We start from the raw sequence: 10,967 nt of genomic DNA on the forward strand, positions 1-10,967 counted from the left end.
ATTTTATCCATTCTAATGTTTTGGGGCCTTCTCCTGTCTCCACTATGAAGACTCACGGTATTTTGTTATTTTTTGGATGAAAATTCTTCTTATACATGAATTTATATTATCAATCATAAATATGAAATTCATGATATTTATAAAATTTTTACAAAACTGGTTGATACACATTTTTCTAACTCAGTCAAAATCTTTCATTCTAATATTGCCATGAAATACAAAGAAATTGATTTGTTAATCTCTTCAATGCTTATAGGACCTTGTCTCATTACGTTGGTCTTGATACATCCCAGCAAAATGGTCGAGCCAAGCTTAAGCATCAATAAAGCCTTAATTATGTTCATGCTCTGCTCATCTGGGGCGAACCGTCCCTAACTGTAGTGAGTGCAGTCTATACCATGAATTGCATCCCTTATCTATTCTTGATATGAAGTCTTTTGTATGAGCGTCCATAATATGCCTCAATTCCAAATTATTCTATGCTGAAAGTCTTTGGTTGTGCATGTTTCCTTCTTCATCAACCTCATTCCAGTCACTTGAATTGGCATGAACAGTGCTTCATATATATCTTCCCTGGTGAGCTTCTCCACCAAGTGTCCCTTCGATTTTTTCACAATGACAGGGCTCATGTTACCCATCTGTTCATCTCAATCTTTGTCAAGTTTCTGCTGTGACGTGTGGGATTTGTCTTTGATTTGAGAATCCACAAGCGACTGACTCTATTGTATAATAACTTTTCTGTTCCCTTATGTTTGTTGACTCGTAGCTCTTCTTTGAAACACGTGAGAATCAGTACAGAAGAAACGTGCAAGTTTCCATTAAAGTGCTCATATATTGTATCAATATTCTTTTTGTCCTTTCTGACTTGAACCAAAGTTGAATGTGAATATTGTGGAATTATCAATTGGTGTGAGTTATATTTCCCTTCTGCACAAGGGACAAGAGCTGTGCCCCACAAGCCACTTATCTATACATTGCAGATGAAAAATGTGGTGACAAGGCGGCAAGCTACGAGCAATTTCCTCCAGCTGAAAGTCCTAACAAACGGTAAGAACATTGAACAGAGTGAGTAAAGGTAAAGTTTTTAATAAACTTATGAGTATTTTCTTGGAAGATTAAAATAGATGGTAATAATAATAGAGCTAATTAAAGGCATGAAACCTGAAGGCAAATTGAGCAGGATGTTCCATTCCCTGAAGAATCTAAGATGTGTTTATATGTGATTTGGAACCTGGGGATCTTCTCATCTGAATATCTTGATAACCCCATGGTAGTTCTCATTGGGACCTCCTCAGAAGTTGTAATGGAAGCATGTACCTGATCAGTCACATTCTGATTTGAAAAGGGAAGAGAAAAATTAAGGAATGGAATTTGTACTATAGTTTAAGACAGCTATTATTCTTTAATTTGCGAATAATCTCTTACCTGTCTTTGCATTTGCACTGCGCTTGGCATGGTTGGTGTAGATAGTTCTGCAACGGGTCTTCCACTCAAAAGTTTTGCGATAATGTCAATCTACAAACGCACTGATGATTAGAATGTATTTTACGAAGTCCAACTTATAAGAATGAAGTGACTAATGAACCAACGGAGATATGAGAAGCTATTAACTTACCATGGAGAGGAAAAACCTTGATCTACTAATATTAGAATTCCATAGATCAAGTATAATTCTGAAAAGCTCAATGGAGAAAATTCCACCCTTGATTGCTCCAACCGCGGTCCCATGGAGCACGCTGCTCTTTGTTTTTAGGGCAATCAAAGCTCCAATCATGGCTCCCATTTCTGCACCAACTACAAACAGGAACTCTATGTCATTTTTAGCTATACACAAGGTATAATCTATTCAATTATTACCTCAGTTTTTATATATGTACATGTACAATACTTTAAAAATGACATTTCCTACAATAAAACTATAACATAATAGTAAAAACTAGATGCCCATTAATAAAATCAACTCTGAATATACCAATATGAAGTTATGAACCCATTGGAATGATTGAGAATTCATTAAAAAACTTTAAAGCTTGTTAATATGAATGTAAGAACCGAAAGTATTCCTGGGTTTTTATTTATACAACTTGGTTGTACACTCAAATGGAACAAAATTACATAATGACTCATAAAAAAATTACTAACCCAATGCAAATAAGAAATTGAAAATCACACAGAAGAGGATGCATAAAACTGCAGAAACTGCGGAGCAGCACAACTCCTCCATATCAATTTGGCAAATATCTAGTCTAGAAAACAGGAAGAAGAAGAGGTAGAAGAAGAGGGCAAGTATAATTCCTTATGCTCGCAAAATATATCAAAATTAGGCTCAAATAGCAGCTTCTTTATGTAAACTTGCGAAGGTATATTACTACTCTACATGCCAAGAACTTTCATGCCAAGAAGTATGAAGTTGTCTAAAGTTGGAAAATAGAATGGGTTTGAACGAGTATCCGTGACGAGGAAATTTCATTCCACGTGAGAAAAAAGAAAACGCCGCCACTGAAATCAACGTGCGTCTGCTTGGTTTCTAATCCAGTCAAAGTCGTCTAAACTCCAAAGTAAATGAACAAAGATCAAATTAATTAATTTATACTTATAAAAAGAACCTCAAAAGTTTCTAACATTATACGACTACGTAACCTCTCCTAGTAGCTAGCACTAATACTACCTGCTACCTGTGGTCATCGGTCTTTTGAAATTATAAAGTTACTGTGTGTACAGTAACTACAGTTATATAATATTTTCAGTTTCAATCACTAATGTAAACTGATAGTGACAGAGACTAAACTTTGAATAATTAATTTTATTTAACTACTACTTTGTTAATTGTTTCACCCTCCTCGGATCCCTTTAATTCTAAGATAATTGTTGTCTATACGTCTCATCTATTGATTTTTTATTTTTGTGGTAAATAATCTCAACTATTAAACTTAAGGGCTATATCTTAGGTTTTCCACTTAAATTTAATCATTTGGTTACATTAGCTAATATATTCATCCATAAACCCCATACAAGTACAACCCACATCGTTAATTAGATTGAAAAACTTAAGCGGTGTTTGGTTTGCTGTAATGTGTCATTGATGTGATGTACATTACGATGATGTGACATTAATATTTTTTATTTATTTTATTTTTTCTAACATTACCATAATCTAAAATTACAAATATATCACATTATTTTTATCTTATCACCTTTTTAAATAAGGGAAATTATTGTGTACTTCTGGAATATCATAAATGCGTACTCCCTCCTCTCACATGAATGGTAGGTTCCACTAATTAAATTCTACTTAAATTCATGATAGGACCTACCATTCATGTGAAATGAGGGAGTACGCATTTATGGTACTCCGGAAGTACCTAATAATTTTCCTTTAAACAATATATTGTTGTATTCTTGTATTGAGATTACATTAATATAAAATTACAATAATGTAATATTATGGTGTAATGTCAAAGCGAACCAAACGCTCTCTTAGACCAATAAAAATTGTATCTAAGCTTTGTCTTTACTAAATTTTTTTTGTCAACATCCTTGGGAGCATAAGAACTGATCTACAATTACAAGTCCATGTCATATATAGAACATTTAACACAGTAACAACAACAAAAAAGAAAAGTAAACAAAAATAATTAGGCAAACATTACAACTTCTCAAAAAAGGTACATAAATGGATCAAGAAAAGTTACTAACCTACTGCAAGGAAGATAGTGAAGATCACATTATAGATTTTGCATATAAGTGCATAAAGCATGCAGCAGCAGAACTCCCGTACCCTTTCGCTAGAGACCCAAAATGGGAAGGAAGAAACAGGAGAGGTGCAAATGACCATTGTTATGATGGGGGGAATTATATTCTATCAAATCTAGGCTCAAGCAGTTCTTCTCTGAAAGTGAAAAGTGTTGTAAAATAGCAGAAACTCAAATTACTCAAATTGATTGTAAAAATATTTTAGGCTTGAAAAAGACTTCGAAAAACAAATAATAGGTATAATAGGTGTGAATAGAACCAACTTAAAAGAATAAAAAATAAACAAATTACGTTGTTCGAAAAAAATTTATGTCCAAATTTCACTCCAACAAATTTAGAAGAATACAAATTGGTGTAGTTGACTGAGGACCAAAATCACAAATTGCACTTTTTTACAAACACAAAGATTAGGGGTCGCACGGTCGACACTCTCAGAGGGATTTCTCTCTAACCAAACCAACAAATTAAAATTCAAAAGTTCACAAATAACGAATACAATACCAAAGGCATGAACCAAAGAGAGAACTCACAACTGCAACTCTCTACCCAAACCAAAGAGCAAAGACAAGTCGTACCCTTTCACAAATTAATCTGGCCGAGACTTTTTATATGTAGGTGCTTGGTTGATTAATCCAAAAACCAAGTAGTTGAGAGAGTCTGAATTGCAATAAGCTTGTAAAGCAAAGTCAAAGCATCTCCACTGAAATTCCAGGAAAAGCCCATGTGGCTTTTTTTTTTTCAAATTGCACGCGGTGAAAAAGAAAAGAGTATTTCCTCTGCGGTTCATATATACTTTGTAGTCAACGTCAGGTCAGGTCTCATACTAGTCTTTTAATATTTGAGCTTGCAATACGCTCCAACTTGCTCCATGGCCCATGAGACATCGACCTTACCAAATAGGCAAATACCAAACCTTAATTAATTATTAATTTAACATCCACAAAAAAAGAATTGTGAAAATGATTGTGCGTGATTTGCATGCTCGATATTCGACGAAAATTTTTTTTTTTGACTAATTAGCTTATTTTTGTGGTTGATCTTTAATGTATCATTCTACGTAATTGACAAACATTGGATGTATAAAATTCTTCGAATGCTACTTGATGTGATTGTTAGAAAATACATATTCTCTCTATTCTCATATGAATTGTGTGGAAAAAAAATATTGATAAATTCCTTTTACACAAAAATACTTTGCAAAGTGAGAACAAAAGTCTGAAAATGGGGACATAATAATAGAAGGAAAATTTTTTGGTAATCTCTTTTTTCATATTCGTGGTAGACCCTATCATGAATTTAATGAGTGAATCTCACTATATATGATTATGAGAGGAGGGAATACCAATGTCCGTGCTCTAGGAATATTTAAGAATTACTCATAATTGAAACATTAATTATATGATAAATTTAAGAGAGAAAAAATTTAAAAATAAAAAGGAGAGAAATAGTGATGCAAGCCAAGACCTATTGGGAAGGTTAAATAAAAAGATTCAACCAAAGGAAAAAAAGAAAAAGAAAAAAAAGAGGAATGCCACTCAACGAGAGATGATCCAATAGTTAAACAGTTTGACCTGCTGATAATCTAATGGTTAAGCAGCCAACCTGGCAATAGAATATCTACAAAACATAAAGATCAGCTTTGGTAGAATTGGCCCAAGCTCTCCAATACTTAAGTTGGTGGTGATCTTACTAGAGCAAGCATTATTTCTTAATACAAAGATGCCCTATACCTATCTCTGATCGAGAGAAACTAAATCATAGACATGCTTATTGTAACCTATTTTGCTATTTTTAATTTAGTCATTACCTTGGTTGTGGCCATCATGGGTGAGATTGGAGCAATTGCTCTTGTTGTAGGCCAAATTCTAGGCTTTTGGTTATTAATTTCCATGAATGGAGATTGTGGGTTACAGTTTTCACATTTTCTTTTCTAATTTCTAGGTACAAATTTGTCAATGATGGTCATACTCATCCCTTGGGTTGTGTTTGGAGCCCGAGTCTACCTAGATGTTGAATTATAACTTCATTCAAAGGTCATTAAATAGCTCAAATGGTGAGGATGACTGAGCTATATTCTTGTATCTTGAATGTTGCAAGATCTTTCATGTCATGTATGGTTGTTCAAACCACCATATCATGATGAACGATCTAAAATGGTTTGAATTCATTTGAATTAATTATTTAATTTTAAGAGTAAATTGCAAATTTAATTCTTTGAGTTTGGGAACATTTTGAGTTTGCCTCTTAGAGCATCCGGACTAGACCTTGGATAATAGAAAAAAATGGTGAATTTTACACATTTAAGCCCCCAAACTTCCCACATTAGTCTTTTTAAAACTGTGTATATTTGCACATTTGTTATAGTAACCGTGTAAAAATACTCGGTTAATATAACTGTGTATTCTATTATTTTATATTTTCAAAATTTGGCTCCTTTTTTTCTCTCTCTTCTTTGTCTGCACAACAAACTCAGAGTCTCAAACTTCTCTCTCCTCTCTCATTTTCTTTTTCATCTGATACACACAAACACATCCACACAGAAAAATCAACACAGAGATACACAAACACACCCACATGGACAAACAAACAGAGAAAGAGAAATGGGTTTGGATGTTGTGGATCGGTGCTTGTTGGTCGACAAGAATGGGTTTTGATGCATATGGATCGATGCTGACGATGTAGATCGATGCTGGAGTGTAGATCGATGCTAGCGGTGTAGACAAGTGCTTGTGGGTCAACTAAGATCAATGCTTGTGGTGGAGATTGGTTCTTGTGGTGGAGAGTTGATCTAACCGTGAGAGAAAGAAGAAAAAATAAGAGGAAGAAAAAGAAAAAAGAAGATGGTTGTGGTGGAAAGGTAATCTGACCGTGAGAGGAAGAGGAAAGATAAGAAGATGGTGGAAACTTTTGAAGAGAGAGAAGAGTTTTGAGAATAAACGGCAGAGGAGAGTGGACATGAGAGTGAAAATGATTAGATCAAATGAAATGAGATAATTACTAAAGAAAAAGAGATGAGGACAATAGAAAAAGATAAAATAATAATAAAAAATTAAAGAAATATTATTATTTAAATAGAATATATTGTAAAATAGATGAATCGATGTAGGTGCTTTGGAAAAGTGGCAGTGTAAAATAGAAAAAGCAGGTTCTTAAAGTAAAATAGGCGGAAATATTTGGCCAAATTGATACAATTGCTCTTAAAGTTTAAAATTTTTTATTTAAACTTCTAACGCTATATAATTTTATGCTATATAATTTTATGATCAAGACGCCTAGTATTGGATAATCTTTTTATTTAAAAAAAAAAAAACAATTTTTTTATACTTCTCACTATAATCTTTATCAACTATACTCACTACAATAGATAAATTTGGGACTATATTTTGGACTTTTTTGGAGACAGAAAGTGTAGTAGAGTACTAAAAACGCTGCGACAATATAGGGTGTGTGATGAGAGGTATTGCTTCCTCCGTGGACCTTCTAATCCTTAAAAAATAGGGCATGGAAATTTTTGGCAATGGAAAGGGGGCTTTCTTTCTTTCAAGGCATGCCTTCAAGGCACGCAAATGGAGAATATAGACTCATATGGTCCTTACTCCTCGACCGGTGTATAAAACGTTTTCCGCAATTGTGTAGAACAAATCGTTGTCCAATTGAGACCACGCACGCAGCCATGATCACGTGATAAAATCTACAAAGAGTGAGTGATGTATTGAACTTTTTAATCACAAAAGTGCATGCATATGTGAATGTGTTCAAGGGGAGAAAAGAATAAAAGTGGTGTTAAAATAACAAGAAAAATGAGGATTATTCTTCACTCCCTCTGTTGAGTGCTGTTTGATTTTAGAATCCGATGAACACCACAAATAATATAGATATACTGTTAGTCTTTGACTATCGAAATTTTTTATTCCTTTTAGAGATGGTTCCTTTAATATACTTCTTAAATAAATAAATAATAATAATAATAAAGGTCAATTAAAAATTACATCCTAAAGCTTGGTGATGTTTGAATTTTACACCTTAAAATTTCAGAACTTGAATTTTACCCCCTAAAATTTAGAAGTGTTTCAATTTTACACCCCCAAATTCTAAGGGTCCGTTTGGTTGGAAGAGTAAAAAAATAGGAGGATGGAAAATTATGAAAGGATAGAAAATATTTAGTTTTCTCTCTTGTGTGTTTGGTTGGAAAGGTGGAAAAGTGAGAGGGTGGAAAACTCTTTTATTTGGTTGGAAAGAAAAATGGAAGGATAGAAAATGTAATTTATATAAATTGACTATTATACCCTTATTACATAATATGTAAGAAATAGATTTATTTGTACTCATTAAATAATATAAAATTTATCACATCATACATATAAATTTATATTTTTATTTTTATTATTATAATGTAAAAATTACAATAATGTACATATAAATTTAATTGGGCAAAAGATTTTGTAACCAGCAAAAACGTGGTCAACAAATTTACACTACATTTAGCCCAAAAAAACGTGGTCAGCAAATAATAGAGTCAAATGTTCAAAGGACTTCCACTCGTTCAAACGTGGTCAGCAAACTTTTATGGGCAACAGTTTCTTCAGCTAGGCAACATTCTTCACCTGGGCAAATAATCAAATGTTGTTGTGCTAATTAAACAAGGCAGAGAGAGAGAGAGAGAGAGAGAGAGAGAGAGAGAGAGAGAGAGAGAGAGAGAGAGAGAGAGAGAGAGAGAGAGAGAGAACCTAGGACGTTGTTGCTGTACTGTGAGAAGAAAGTGATAAGGATGAGAAGAGGCAAAAGTCAGGTCATGAATAAAGTGAGGGGTAGGTGAGAGGGTATTTGTGTAAAATGGATTTCTAAGCACTTTTCCTCCTCATTTTCCTCCCAATTTGGGAGGATAAAAAAAGTGGACCCAGAGGGAAAACTTTCTTCCCAATTTTCTGTCTTTCCTATTTTCCTTCCTCAACCAAATAGTGGAAAACAACATTTTCCACCCTATTTTCCTCTCCATATTTTTCATCCTCCCTGTTTTCACTTAACCAAACACACCCTAAAATTTCAAGGTGTAAAATCTAAACAATTCTAAACTTTAAGGAGTAAAATCCAAACACCCTTTAAATATAGGGGATAAAATATAAATTTCTAAATGTCAAGGTATAAAATCCAAATACCCCAAATTTTAAGAGGTAAAATCCAAATTTTGAAATTTTAGTGTGCAAAATCTAAACACTCTTAAACATTAAGGGTGTAATTTATAATTTACCAAAAAAACAAAGAAGAGAAAAGAGCGTCCAGGTGCTTGTCTCACTAACATGTGGCCTAGAGTCTACATATCAATGAGACATAAATCTCATGTGCTCGAAGCATTCAAGATTTTTGCCAATTTCCTTATTCGCACAATGGTGGGGTAAAATGTTGTGATACGTGAGCTTGTCTTGTTTAATACAATCCATTATCCATTACTATTATCTATGTGGCTTTTATTTAGGGACCAAAAAATTATGTGAAATCTTTATAGGTCCATAATTCAATGGGCTACGAGTTGGGCTTCTAAAAGATATTAGGCCTTGTATTTAGAATTAGATACATAAGAGCATCTACAGTGGTGGAGCTAAAAATTTACCAAAAATTACTTTATCTATTTTACCTACCACATGTTGCAGCAGTGAATCTATTTTAGCTTTTAATACAATAAAATAATATAAACATCACAATAAAATAATATATCCCACTATCCAAAAAACATCAACAGCACCAACCACAACCACCTCTACCATCAGCCACACCCACAACCACCACCACCACCACCACCGGCCACAACCACCACTCTACTTTGGCAACCACAACACAACATAGAAAAAAAAAACAAAACAAAACAAAACCACAACCACAATCACAACCCCATCACCACCAGTCACCACAAACCACCTACCATGACAACCACAACCATAATCCACTGCCACAACAACAACCACAACCACAACTATAAACCACAAAACTCATAGCCAAAATACATAAAGCCCATTGCCAAAGCCAAAATCATCCACCACAACCACAACCAAAATCCACAAACCCACTATCAAAATCATTCACCACCACTACCATAGCCAAAATCAACCACCACCACCATAGCCACCAAACCCATATGAAAATACATATAAAATAAAAAATAAAAAATAAAAACTCAATCACAGCAAAGAGAATAGAGAGTTGGGCAGTAGTGGTGGCTTGTGGCTTGGGGAGGACAATGTCAGCGTGGGTTTGATCGGCGGAAGAGAAGTGGGTCTGAGGCAGATGGGTCTGATCAGTGTTGGGTAAGCGTTAGGATGGAGGACAGAGCAGAGGCGTGGATTGGCGACTTGGGGCTTAGGTCGGCTTAGGCCAGTGACATTAAGGCCGATGGAGGCATGGGTCGAAGACATTGAGACAGAGAGGTAAGAGTAACTGAGAAAGAGAGAGGCATGGTGTGAGCTGTGAGGTGAGAGTGACCAAGGGAGAGAACCACTTTTATTATTTTAATCGGGCCTGGGATTAAAATAATTTTTTTTTTTTTTTAGCTCTCATGAATAGTGACATCTATCTATAGATGTGCACTGTAACAATGAAGCTAAAAAAAATAGATTTAGCTCCACTGTTAGAGCGTGCTTTTTGTGGTTAAGGAGCTAAAAAATACCATTATACCAATATAGCACCACTGCTGTGAGTGCTCTAACCATTAACTAGGATGTAATTCTACCATGTCAGTTAGGAAACTTAAAAAAATATAAATATATTGTGGCCTACTGGGCTTGGAGAATTTCAATCAACTGGCGTAACTGGCCATTAAAAATAAAATTTAGGAAAATTATTTTTCTGGATTATTTTTTTATATAATAATTATAGTATAGCTTGAACTATTTCGTCTTACATTTACATTATTGATATACAAAAATTGGGAAATCATATACTATATGATAAAAGTTAGGCTTAGAAACTGTGGTTGTGCCAAGTGGCTTCATCAAATTGTAGAATTTTTTTTTATAATTTTAAAAAAATAAGTATAATTTTTTTTTTTGGTATTTATCTTCTTCTCCTATAATTTCTAAATTGATAAAAATCTTAATTTGATTACAATCCAAACTCTCCATCTAATCCTTTTTACAATTTTTTTTTTAGAATTTTAAAAAAATAAATATAATTATTTTTTTTGGTACTTATCTTCGTCTTCTACAATTTCTAAATTAATAAAA

At 33.8% G+C, this 10,967-nt stretch overlaps 1 protein-coding gene across 4 annotated transcripts; it reads right to left on the reverse strand.

Moving 5' to 3' along the window:
- Nucleotides 1-216: 216 nt before the first annotated feature.
- LOC115974547 (NEP1-interacting protein 1-like) lies at nt 217-4,375 on the reverse strand. 4 transcript variants are annotated; one of them, XM_031094953.1, is made up of 5 exons: nt 3,697-4,375; nt 1,616-1,794; nt 1,426-1,515; nt 1,162-1,317; nt 217-1,037 (listed from the first exon to the last, which is right to left on the reverse strand). In XM_031094953.1, exons 1-5 carry the CDS (start codon nt 3,833-3,835, stop codon nt 915-917), a joined length of 687 nt encoding a protein of 228 aa, XP_030950813.1. In that variant the 5' UTR covers nt 3,836-4,375; the 3' UTR covers nt 217-914. The 4 variants fall into 4 exon arrangements, with proteins under 4 accessions (XP_030950813.1, XP_030950811.1, XP_030950815.1 ...); XM_031094951.1 differs by having other exon boundaries at nt 1,162-1,332; XM_031094955.1 differs by lacking the exon at nt 3,697-4,375 and adding an exon at nt 2,143-2,414 and having other exon boundaries at nt 1,162-1,332; nt 1,616-1,785.
- Nucleotides 4,376-10,967: the final 6,592 nt, after the last annotated feature.

This window comes from Quercus lobata, chromosome 2 (genome assembly GCF_001633185.2).
Source record: "Quercus lobata isolate SW786 chromosome 2, ValleyOak3.0 Primary Assembly, whole genome shotgun sequence".
In the NCBI taxonomy this organism is placed as follows: Eukaryota; Viridiplantae; Streptophyta; class Magnoliopsida; order Fagales; family Fagaceae; genus Quercus; species Quercus lobata.